Genomic DNA, 12,556 nt, shown 5'->3' with positions numbered 1-12,556 from the left:
CCTGAGCTTTAAGGGATATACAGAAACCAGGCCGACTACGACGCATCCTAAACCGGGCCAATGTTATCCACTGTGTGTTTTTTTTTCACCCATTTCCTTATCCACACAGCAGCTGAAATGACTTTTTTTTTTTTTTTTGCAAAGCCGTGTAAAGTCGCCAAAGCGTGTAAGCCTGGAACATGGGTTTATGGAGGAGGCAAACAGGCTTATTCCACTGGGCCACAAGCTCATCAAGTCCAAAACATGGGGCCAGATTAGGCCTTGCGGTGGGAGTGGAGATGAGTGCAGTTCGACTGTATGCTCAGACAAAAGAATGATAATAATAAAACCTGGGCACAGGGAACCAAATACACAGTTGTGGTGGCAGAGTGAGGACAATGGACAAAGAGAAAGAAGAAAGACTCTCTGAGGTGGCCTGGGTAGGCTGCCACTCAGCCACAAAGTCTATTTTCTTCACTGGGCTATGATACTGTACATCCAGCTATACCCTGGAGAAGAGTGCCATCTGCTTACTGTCCACAAATGCACTGTCTTCATTACTTCAAAGCTGTACACCAACCGCAGATCAATTTGTCACCTTCAAATATGTATGGCAGGCATTAGTAAGGGAAAATAGGCGAGGGTGTTACTTTTAAGAACACCGTGTCTCATGAGAGACAATCTGGCAAACCATGGACCATCTACTGAACAGTAATGTTTTGCTGGTTTTGGAAGGATTAAAGAGACATTAAAGGGACATTTCAGTATAGTTCAACCTGGGGTTGTCTAAGGGTTGTTTCCCACTCTGTTAGCCAAACAAGACAATTACAGAAGGCTACTTTCTGTGTTTACTTTCAGTCAGACTCACAGGCAAGCATTTGTAATGATCCATGCAAAAATCATGCCATCAGCTTGCCCCAATGTTTTGCTCGAGTTTTTGTTTCCTATTTTCCCCCAAATTAGCCCGACGGGTCACAATGGTCATGTTTATGGGAAATATACCTGGTTGAAATATACCTGCATTTTCCTTTCAAAAAGGTTTCATTAAGGTTACATTAAAACTCAGACAACTTGGCTCCAAAATGTAAGTATTTCTAAATAACATTAACTATTCATGACTACATAAGCAGCAATCAAGGTTATAAAACATCCTTAGGTTGTATTTATTAAGAGTTTAACACTCAATAAAGCTAATCTGCTTCATTAGGACTGTGTGGGTATGGTTTGAACAGATCTGATTGACTAACTCTGACAACACAGTACACAAACCTTAAATCAGATTCAAATTCAAATGCTGCTAAACTGTGATTGGTGGACGGAAGTAGTGAAATCACATTTGTCTAACTGAGCCCCTCCCACTTGAGAACAGCACTGACAAAAAAGAAATGCACAAATGTCTGATGGTGAATAATAAACTGTTCTAACTGGTAGGACCCCATCACTCACACACTGTAGTAATAAAAGTTACTTTTCAGGGCTTTTAAAGGTTTAATTTCAAACTCACATGGCTCATCACCATGTTCCCTCCCCAGCTATGGCCTATCCTATTATGTCTCTTCCTCTCTCTCCTCACTGACTCTCTGTCAGACAGTTGTCTCAATTAACCCAGACGCCGACCCAGATTAAGATAAGTGGACTGGATCTGATGCGGGGCTGATAAAGGCTGGTCTTATCTCTCACTAACAACCAAACACCTCCGTGTGTGCGCGGACGTCCTCGCTGGTTACAAAAACAGCGAGGAGGGAAGGAGGAGGGGCTGAAGAGGTGAGAGAGATAACGAGATAGGAGGAGGCTTGAGAGAAAATTGATGAGGATTACCACTGGAATGTATTTTAACCCCAGAATGCAATCTGCATTCTTTCCCACTCTTTCCTTCGCAGCCAGCCATTTAACATGAAGACACTGGAACTAGCACCAAGCTCTACCACAGAGGGACGTTTATATTGCTCACAAGTGCCAGTAGCCCAGTCCTCGCAGCACTCTTTTCACGTGATTCCAGGTATAAGCTCATAAATGAATAGCGCAATCAAGGGTCCACAGGCTCAAAGTTTTGGTCTAAAATTGAGGAAGACGAACTGAGCAATTTCAGGAATTAAAATTACAGCTTCGCTCACACAGTCCTAATTACTGAATCCCACTATTTCTCGCAAAAGACACTTATTAACTTTAACCATGGTAGTTTACCAATAAATGCACATTATAAAAGTAAAGGGGGTTTGGATCTTCAAAAGTTGTCACGGTCATCATACTTGCACACACGGTTCCTTACCAGTTGCCTTTGTTTCGGGGGCAGCGCTGGAGGCTGCAGTGGCTCATGGACTGAGTCGGTGCTGCTGAAGGAGTCGTTGATGCCGTAGACCTCCTGGAAGCGCTTGTTGCGCTGCTCGTAGATGCTCTCGCTCTGTGGCATCTGGTAGAACATGGAGGGCTGCGGTTCGGAGTAGTCTTCCACAAACTGCATGTACTGGAGGACTGGAGGAGGGATAGATTGTATAACATTTATTGTTGCTTTTTTGTTCCGAGTTTGAACTCAACCCAGTCACGGCACGGAAGGAAAGAGATTTTGTTCATATATCCCGTTTTGGATTAAATTACTCCTCACATCTCATTAAAAGGGGCAATCCAATGATTTAGTATTGCACTTCCACAAGATTTGGAGAATTACAAGAGACATATTTAAAAGAATGGTAAAAATTGAAGCAGCAAAGGCAGAGATATGTTGACTTTTTGTTCCTAATAAAAAACATTAGATTCTACATTTCCTATTCCCCATGCTCAAAATCATTTTTCATGAGACCCTCCCTACCCAGTAAACACCCATGTCTTTCAATCTCCACACCCCCAGTATGTAAAGCAGGATTTCCCCTAAAGAATTCTCCAAGCCCAAGATGACGTCACCCTGAACTATGCTTACAGGCCAAATAGTATTCAACCAGTCAACCATGACCAGTGACTCGATTTGTAAGAATGTGTGGCATGCCATTTTAAAATGACTTCAAGACAGTTACGAACTAACAGGAAAGGGCGAGTGTATGGAATGACATAATACAGTAGCTTGAGAGGAAGTGATGTAGCAGGTGTGTCAGGAAATGACCAAACGTTGCCCTCTGTGCCCTTGGAGCCGGACCCATTGTAGCACATCCTGGTATTCACTTCCGGCCTCTATTCACAGTGAAATATTTCCTTGACATAAGCTATGCTTCAATTAACTGATGACGAAGTGCAGCCAATATCCCACTGTCCCTTCCTAATTCAACCTCATGACTTCCTTTATTCTTCCTACATTAGACTCTTTGTCTCTTCCTTTTCTTCTGTGCCCTCTACTCAGTCATCTCATTTAAAGGTCTTTCTTCTTCCTGGCCTTCATCGCTCCCTCATTACATCCCGCATCCCCTTCTTTCCCCTCACTTACTGTGTCTGCTTTTCTTTTCTGGCAGTGGCGGTGGGCTGGCGGGGACATCTGCATTCTCGCTGGCTATGTATTGGGCGACGAACACGCCCCCATTTGTCTGGGGCATGGGTGAGATGGGTGTGAAAAGAGGGAATGGCGGTGTGGGATGCAGCTCCTCTTCTGACAAGTTGTCATATTGGGAGGGGTAGCGCTCATACAGCACTCTAGATCCTGCGTCAGGGAAGGGCGATGTCTGGGTGCTGCGTCGCTTCTTCTGGGGCAGGGCGGGGGGTGCGCTCATGCGTGAGGACTGTAAGGGATTGGTTTGATTGGGCTGCGGGGTCCAGTATTCTGGCGGATGCTGGGGTGGAGGAGCACTGAAGCGGGGATGTGAGGGATGCTGTCCGGGGACTGGGGAAGAGGACTCGCTGTGAGACTCAGGCAGGGGGCTAAGGCACCCTCCTACCGGTATCGGGGGGAGGTTTTCCCCGGCTGACAAGTCTTGGTGGAGGAAGTCATAATCCGGGTCGTAATTCTCTGTATTGTCTGACAAGGTAAAGAAAATGTACAAATTATATTTCAAGCAGCATATATTCAGATTGAGCCATCAACTGGAGTGGAGCCATAAACTTCAGCACATTCGTAACAGGTGAGATGACATTATAAACATTAATGACATAACACATTACATTTATTTGTTGGTTTCCCTGTTATAAATACCCAGATTCGATAAACTCGGACACTAACAAATCTCCCATCAAAGCTTTTATCTCTCTTCTTTTTTACTAGCAAAATTATATTAACCAGAGGATGCATGATTATATTACAGAATATGAAAACCTTTGGGTTTGAATGGTCAAGGTGCTCTTTGTAAGCCAGGGTCTATGTGTGGTTTATGAGTGAAAAGAAACATCACTCTATAATACCACTATAGGGCTGCAAATAGACTGTTTTAGTGATCAGCAGAAGGATGACTCCTTCCTAGAGAAACTATCAGCTGATTAGCTGAGTTGCTTGTCATCAGTATTTTAAACTCAAATAGTCCATTCAAAAAGGACTCAGATTAGATAGGCGGATTTGATGCCTGATTCAGCTTTGATAAAATGCTGTTGAATATCTTTGTAGTCTTACCGAGCGTCTCGCAGCTGGTGTTACGAGAACACTGCCCACTGTCCTGCTCCATGGAGGAGAGCTGCTCATCAGACTTGCTAAGTTTCCCCATGCTGCTGCATGGAGACAGGCGTGGAGAGTCTCCCCCATAGGACTGGCTCCCCCCAGAGAAACGCCTCTGAAGGAACTCCTGCTCGTAGTCCTGCTGCTGCAAAGACAAAGAAAGATAGTTTGCACTCCCTTTTTTAAAAAGGTTTGTTTATTACCTGCATGTTGACATGGTCTTAAACTGAAACCAAAAGTACCTCACGATGGACCATAATCCCTCACCTGTCTGTGGACGCTGCAGGGCAGGCTGGAGCCACGGCTCATTGGGGCAACCACTGCAACCCGCGTAGGCGAAGGGGCTGACTGACGCTTCTTAGGGGGAAGAGCTGGTGGAGGGCTATTGACGGATAAACAGAAACAGCTGAGTAAAATAGCAGGAACGTTGGATGCTTTTGTCCCTGAGGCAAAGTCAATACGAACAATCAGGCAAGCACGGAAAACACAGCTTTCTCAGACATGTATGCTCACACAAATCCATGTATGAATACATGAACACACACATGATCATCCCTCCTGTGGAACAGTGAGATGAACGAGAGGGTGTTTCATGTTAGCCTCTTCCAGCTATGACATGTCCTGCTGGTCAATCCTAAATTCTCTCAGTGAGTTAATACCAGGTCAAAAATGGGGACGAAGAGCGGAACATAAAGGCACCATGATAAGGAAGCCAGCGAAAAAGACACTGCACAGGTCAGTCACACACTCTCATGCACTGCACTGGTCTTCTGATTGGATGATGAATTCTTCAGGGAATGCCCGGGATGACAAAAACTTTGGGATAATGCAACCATGCAAGTCAAAAACATCCAATCCAGAAGCTTTATGGGGGTCTAGGGTGGGATGTTATAATGGAGACAGATGATCCTATGGGCTAACATACTTCTCCTTCTGAGAGGGTCTCCTTTGGCCAGCGTCAGCACTCAACTGTGCTCTGTTTCCAGAATCCAAAGGGAACCAAAGATGGAACAAATTGAGAGAGACAGCAGAAAGAGTAAGGCAGGAAGACACAGAGCAACCAACAAACCAGAGTGTGCTATATTTAAAGCCTGAAGTGTGAAAGTGATGAAAGACTGAGCATTTGGATTGATGGGTCTACAGCTGGATCACATGGAAAAAGACTACTACATCAGAGACTACACTATACACCAAAATGCTTTTGATTATCAAACTCAAAAAAGGTTTAATTAGTGTAAATGAAAGACATTTATAGAAATCCTGACCTTACATACCCACATCCTAAAAAAAGCCTTCTTTATTCCTCATTTGCCATTTGTGAAACATGTTTCACATGTGTTTAAAAATAACATGTTTCACCAATGTTTAAAAATAACTTAAATGCAGAATGGATACTTCTGCTTTTGTCACTGCAGTACAAAAGGTCACACTGTTTCTGTGAACACTTCATCACCAAGCCAAAAAAAAAAACCCTTGAACTCATACTCCAGGACCTTTATGACTCAATGACATCCATTAGGAGCTACATAAAGTACCAGTACTTCTGCAGCGCCGTTCGGCCAAAGTGAAAGCTTCAGGTAGGGCTGAGAAACTCCAACAGAGTTAATAATTCAGCCCACTATTTACTTTCATTTTGACCAAAACAAAACCAGGATTTTCAGAGTAGGATCCATTAAATGCAAAAAAGTATCATTACATTACAGCGGCAGTTGGAGTGTTTGAGTGTTTGTTGTCCTCACCTGAGCTCTGCCATTTTGGCTTCAGGAAGGGGGGGTTTTGGAGGGGCTACGTCCTCATCTGGTATGTCAGAGGCAGCCTCTGCGGGAGTAGCTGCCGGAGCCGTCTTATTTGAGACCTCCTGCTCTCGATCTATCAAGGGCATCTCTGATGACACGCTGCTACACAGATAAAAGCTGTCTGAGTGAATGAACTATTCTCGAGTGTCTGAATGAGCACGTTTGTATTCTGGAGAGCGTGCTTTGCACTCACCTCTCTGCTGCGGTAGTGGCAGGTGGCGCTGGTTTGTTAGGGGAGGTCGGTGAAGGCTGCTCCTGTTTCTCTATGGTCAGCTTCACCAATTCCTGTTTGTAGTAAGACAACACAGGCAGCTTTAGTGGCTCCTCTGATAACAACACCACAGGAGGACGTAGAAAGCACTATCCACAGCATTTCCTCTATCAGCGAAGGGCCTACCTTTACTCCATCCAGCACTGCTTTGATGACACTGGTGACAGATGCCACATTTTCCTTATCCTCTAAGTCAATGCCATCCAGCATCACCTGGTCCGCCCAACGGATAAGGTTTGCCAGACTCTGGTACACGCGGTTATGGCAGGAAGACAGCGCCGAACTGTTGAAAGGGTGTGAGAAAAGGGTTGGGGCGAGGGTAAAAGTAGAACATGGCATTGGTGGGGGAAAGGCAAGAGGAATTCCGTAAGGAGAAAAGTGCCATGTGGAACAGATAAAAAAGAGGATGATACGGAAACCAGAGGTGCAGAAAGGAGAATGATTCGAGACGACACAACAGAGGGGTGTGAAAAAAAAACAATGGGACAAGCACATGTTAGACTGGAGGTGACAAAATATAACAAAAAAAATCAAGAACACATGTTACACTTCCATCTAACTACTATCTATTGAAATACATATTTAAGGGGCATTTACTGAGGACTACAAGCTGATTGGAGGTTGGAATAAGCTAGCCAACACTGATAGAAGAATGTGTAACCACACGGGGAAGCAGGGGTGTTGTTTGTGCCTGTAGTGAATGGCACGTTCAGAGCCAGCACTAAGGTGTGGCATGGGCCTGTACCAACATGCTGCAGCTGATTCACAGTGCTCCATCCACTGTGTCTACACAGCTATGGGGGATAACAAGAGGATTTGAGGGATGGTGGAGCAGTTGGAGGGGTGGAGAGGTTTGACCCAGAAAGCAAGCTAAGGGCCGTAGGTTACGCTGAAACTAAGTAGGTACAGTGCAATTAGAATAAAGTGCTGCAGTTATGAGTGGCAAGTCAGCATGAGTTCAGTTTGCAGATATGAGATTGATACACTAACCTTTTGGCAAATAACCACTTTAATCAACTTAATAGCGTGTGCCAGGACAGCGGTAGGAGTTACACCCTCTGCTGACCTAGTTAGTTGACCAATATTGATTTAAATTACTGCATACAATCTAATAATGTACTACACTGTGCATGTTTAGCAGATGGCAAAATCAATTAATTAATTAGCATTATTTACACACATGGGTAAAATTCTACTTTCAGTGTTTGTCACACAATAGTAACCTGATGTACAGTAGCTTATTTGACAAAAAAGTACCTAAACTTTTACTGTGATCTATAAGGGTTTGACTCCATTAGACTGAGGTCAAACCCACAGAGATGGCTGCTTCTCAATATTGCAGCAACAATCCATCAATCGCTTCTGAACACAGGGCTGTGAGATACAAAATCTGTCACCTCTCTGACCTCCATGCCTTCATCTGCACTGACGGATTGGGACAAAGACAAAGACAGAGACGTTCTAACATGTCTCAACAGTCCAACACAACTGCAGCTGAGATTACTTCCACAGAGAGGGTTTACTTTACCCAGAGGGGAAGTAAAACAAACAGACTTATTCAATTGGTTAATATATCTGAGAGGTGAATTTCATTTTTCTTTCTCCAAGGTAACATTTCTGACATTGTGCCACATCAACAGTGAGTAACACATGAACGTAAATTTAAAGGCTTCGGGCGCCAAGTGCAGGAAGCCTTGAGGTGAGGGATGTTGTCTTTCACAACATATTATCAATCTTCACAAGGTACTCAGCGAGTGGTAGCCTCTATAATGCTAGTTCTAACATGTCCTGCATGCATACCAGCTACATTATAAGTTACGTCAAGAGACAAGAATGATGAGAATGAATCAACAAATGGTTCACTGTGAATTATTACATCTATAGTGGGAAACAAACATTTTGGAAAATATAGGTTTGAAGGTTCCAGTCCGTTCAAAAGACACCACTGTGTCTAAAAAGGGACTTAGACTATTTTAAAGCATTAAAGAAGATACATTAACGTTTCTATCTTGTGCTATAATTCATGAAAGGTAATCATGTAGGAATGAAAGGCTTTCAAATATGGACATACATTTTCTATCTAGCATTTTTTTTTTTTTAAACATGTCACCCACCTGTGCTGTATCCGGGCCTCTACCTGAACAAGAGGCAGGATGGCTTCAAGCACCTTGCTGGCCGAGCCCGGAAGCATCTCCAGCACCTTCTTCTCCACGACCATTTTGTCTACGATTGTCTTGAAGTAGCGCAGGGCACTGACCACCTCCTTCTCGTGTTCCTCCAGCCGACTAACCTTCTACAAGCAAAGCAATGACACAGAAAGGTGGCTTAGATTTGTACTAAAAAAAACTACTTTTTATGATGACAAACTTCTCACAAGCTGTTTAAAAGCAGTATGAAGTGAAATACTTATTCATTAAACAACCCATTTAGTATTTGGACCATCACAACAGTCTGGGCTCTCTGCTGTGGTTCTATTTTTTCTATGGTTTGCTCGCAGTTCAAAGCACCATCTATCAAGTGATGTGGCTTGGAGCCATCCTGGTACAACAGCAACGGGCTCTTTCAGCCTCCCTAGTCTTTCACAGCAGGGCTGCTGGGGAATATACTCATTACACCAAAAGCCTTAAGAGGGAGCGGAGGAGTTCATTCAGGAAGCGGCCCAGTTCCATTCATGTCTTTATAGGTTTAGACACCTGCTGTAGTGCAGCCAGCCGCCACAGTGACTGGGAAGCTGTGGGAACCAGCAGGAAAACTCGCGCACACACACAGACACAATGGAGTATGGGAGCACAAAGCATAAGACAGGAAAACAATCGTCTCACAAATAAGCAAACAAATACAAGGAATAGGTGGGAAAGAGGTGGATTTCCCACAATACACACATGTGTTTTCTGGCACATGACCGTGCACACACCTTGTTAGCAGGTTTCTCAGTGCTCTTGGCTGCTGGCTCGGGCTGCAGTTGCTTCCCCTTCTTGGATGGAGTCCTCTTGATCTTGGGAGAATGGAACTTGTCCATCAGTTTCATGGTGAAAGAGGACAGATGGGACCGTTGCGAGTCTATGGACGGAGGGAAAACAGAGAAAGTTGAGTGGTCAGTTGAGGAGGAGAGACTCTCGGGGGGGGAATAGAAATTAGATAGAAACAGATGGCACATGCACAGTGAAGTGTTGATGTCACTATCACACAATGCCACTCATCTGAAAGGATGCTCAAGTGAAGTGCTCAACACCCAGGAGAACAAGACTGGTATTTTTTAAGCAAAGGAGAACATGAGGGATTTATTTGTACATTTAGTTTTAAGTATATGTAACATCCACATTTCACATGTTCTTTTTATTCTCAACGATAAAGCTGCAGGACAGTCGTAGAGCCTCTTCCAGCAGTCCATTATGTGCGCAGGTGTGTGTGCACACATGTGAGTGCACACAAAGACAGACAAGAGCAGAGCAGTTATAATAAATGACTCTGGTTTGTGCTGAGATGAAAATTGTTTTATGGTACATAATTGTGAGAGGCTTTATAACAGCAGAGTAATTTAGCAGAATTCCACTTGTTCACTGTTGAGAGTGCTGATTGTATCTGGGGAGAGGAGAGTCGCCCCACTCCGCTAATCCAAGCCCAATTGACTGCTCACTCACTGTCTCCCCTCATCTCTATGTCCCCTCCCTCTATCTCCAAAGCAAGCTGAATCAGGAGATAAATACTAATAACAGAGGTGAGAGTCGGCAGGAAGTGTGGGTTTCATTGGCAACAAAATTACAATCTCTCTCTCACTCTATCTGGGCTAATCTCCCCTCAGCTCGGTGACGGCGGGGTCTGACATTCCACGGTCATCAGCGTAAAAAACACTGAACGCTGAATAGCAATCAACAGCAGGAACACGCCACGAACTAGACGTCCAGCCGGGCGGTGCTTTCATCTGCACCATCGATCCACATGCCGCGCACATATCCACCCTACTGTTCTTTCTCTCCACCCCTAATCCTCATCATCCCTTACTCCGAGCAAAAGCCAAAGTTTGCTGAGGCAGCCAAGGACGACTGCGTGTCTCATTAAAAATGTTGGTGAGAAACGCTTCCAGTGGAGTTTCCTGCCGATACAGATGCATGTGATGAGGCACGCGTGACCCCTCGGGCTTTTGTTTTACACAGCATTTTTTAAAAACCTTATCTCAATGTTGTGCAAACATAAAGCAACACTGGCTGTTCTGCAAGTTACTAATGGTGCGTGGCTGATTCAATAAGCTACTGAGTATCTCATGACAGTTGTGTCACCTTTAATCTGTATATGACCTACTTCCTAACATCCAAACAGGTCAAAACACTTTTTTTCCCTACGTAAATAAATCAGCTTTGTTAAAGGTCTAGTGTGTAGTATTTAGTGGCATCCAGCGGTGCAGTTGCAGATTGCAGAGTGCAAAGGAGTATCTAAGGTGGCCACGAAATGGGAGAAAAATGCAAATGCCCCTATAGAGTCAGAGTTTGGTTTGTAGAAACTTTTACGGTCTGTAGAAACATGGTGGACTCCAAGAAAGACAACCTGTGGCGCCAGTAGATATAAAAAGTTCATTCTAAGGTAAAAAAAAAAAAAATTACACACTAATGAAAACCTAGCATATTACATTTCATTTCTGCCAATAGCTCTTCCTAAATGTTACACACTGAACCTTTAAAATAGAACATAACTCTAATGTTAGAAGACGTGCAAGACGACGAATATAGAATTTTTGGGGAATTTCATTTATAGCCCAGTTAGGTCACTACAGAGGCTAAACCACAATGTAGCGGAGATACAGGCCCTTTTTATCAGGGTGTGTTTTGCCTCTTCGGTTCACACCATCAGTAGGGTAAAGAGATAAAACTTCGGCTAGTCAGCCATGCACAATTGAGAGAGAGGGAAGGAAGACAAAGTGTTGGAGTTGATCAGACTAGTGACTAGACACAGTGAAGACTCTGTGGAAGGCGACAACCTGCTCATCTCAACAGCTGTCCGGATCAATACTCTGTAGCTTAGCCACAAGGGATGCTGTGCTGCTCCAGTGCACCTAAATAGAGTCTGAATAGCATAGCAAGGGCTGACACTGTATGAGGATTTTTTTGTACCCTGAGGCTATACATACCTGCGTTAGCCAGTTTTGCCGCAAGCCAGGGTGCAATTCTGGCAAGGTTTCACTTTATGGCAGTGGGAAAAGTAGACCATATGCTTTTGATTGCAGAGCAGCCTCCCTATGAATTTAGTCTCACATAATCCTTATCTGTTTGACCTTGTTTCCCCCATATTACTGGCAAACGGGCCTGTGGCTAACATTGCAATATGTCGGACCCTCTCACTCAATCCCAGCTTGAACAGGCCCAGAAGGACTATGTATGAGTTTACAGCTGCAACCCAGAGTCCCTGCCCAGAGTTGAGAAGAAGTGACATCAGCACAATGAGTCACCGCCATGATCGATACAGCTGGTTCCCCCAGACACCATCGCAGCTCAGCTGTTTATCATGCACACGGGGCTGGTTCCCTGTCTCCTCTGCTCCCTATTCAGCTCTCTCTCTCTCTCTCTCTTCAGTTCTGAGAACAGCAAGCCACCCCCACCCCCCTTCACTCTACAGTTCACTGGAAGTCTGGCTCAGCATGGAAATGACATCATCAAGAGAAAGAAATGAACAGGGTGGAAGAGAGAGAGAGAGAATACAGTGAATACAGTGAAGTGTTCTGTTATAGTCATGTACGCCTGTCTGCGTCCACCCTCCACTCCTCCACCAGAGAAGGGCCAGCCATCCCTCCCGCTCTCCCCCAGCTGCCTGCCTGCTGCCGTCCACAGTTATGAGGTGGTGATGTCATTGGTCGTAATGTCTCCTACACTGAATCTAACTAGTCATGGATTCGGTAAAAGACTGAAAGAAACCTCACAGTGAAAACATTTTTTTCCTTTATTTTATTTTTTTTTT

The 12,556-nt window shown here is 44.4% G+C and overlaps 1 protein-coding gene across 10 annotated transcripts in view; it reads right to left on the bottom strand.

The window, feature by feature from the left end:
• rapgef1b (Rap guanine nucleotide exchange factor (GEF) 1b) overlaps nucleotides 1-12,556 on the bottom strand; it is a 41,829-nt gene that overhangs the window by 11,506 nt on the left and 17,767 nt on the right. For 5 of the 10 annotated variants that reach the window (XM_035667534.1, XM_035667531.1, XM_035667536.1 and 2 more), the window contains exons 2-11: nucleotides 9,525-9,670; nucleotides 8,725-8,903; nucleotides 6,737-6,893; nucleotides 6,533-6,624; nucleotides 6,283-6,441; nucleotides 5,469-5,519; nucleotides 4,811-4,925; nucleotides 4,502-4,688; nucleotides 3,392-3,916; nucleotides 2,249-2,451 (exon numbers count right to left, since the gene is read on the bottom strand). In XM_035667534.1, coding sequence (XP_035523427.1) covers nucleotides 2,249-2,451; nucleotides 3,392-3,916; nucleotides 4,502-4,688; nucleotides 4,811-4,925; nucleotides 5,469-5,519; nucleotides 6,283-6,441; nucleotides 6,533-6,624; nucleotides 6,737-6,893; nucleotides 8,725-8,903; nucleotides 9,525-9,670 — 1,814 coding nt within the window. The remainder of the gene's footprint in view (nucleotides 1-2,248; nucleotides 2,452-3,391; nucleotides 3,917-4,501; nucleotides 4,689-4,810; nucleotides 4,926-5,468; nucleotides 5,520-6,282; nucleotides 6,442-6,532; nucleotides 6,625-6,736; nucleotides 6,894-8,724; nucleotides 8,904-9,524; nucleotides 9,671-12,556) is intronic. The other 5 variants (XM_035667535.1, XM_035667539.1, XM_035667533.1 and 2 more) reach the window with 3 other exon arrangements.

Source organism: Morone saxatilis, unplaced genomic scaffold (genome assembly GCF_004916995.1).
Source record: "Morone saxatilis isolate NCDOM2014 unplaced genomic scaffold, NCSU_SB_2.0 Contig21, whole genome shotgun sequence".
Lineage (NCBI taxonomy): Eukaryota > Metazoa > Chordata > Actinopteri > Moronidae > Morone > Morone saxatilis.
Note: the sequence above shows the minus strand (reverse complement) of the source record. Positions and strands in the feature narration are given on the sequence as shown.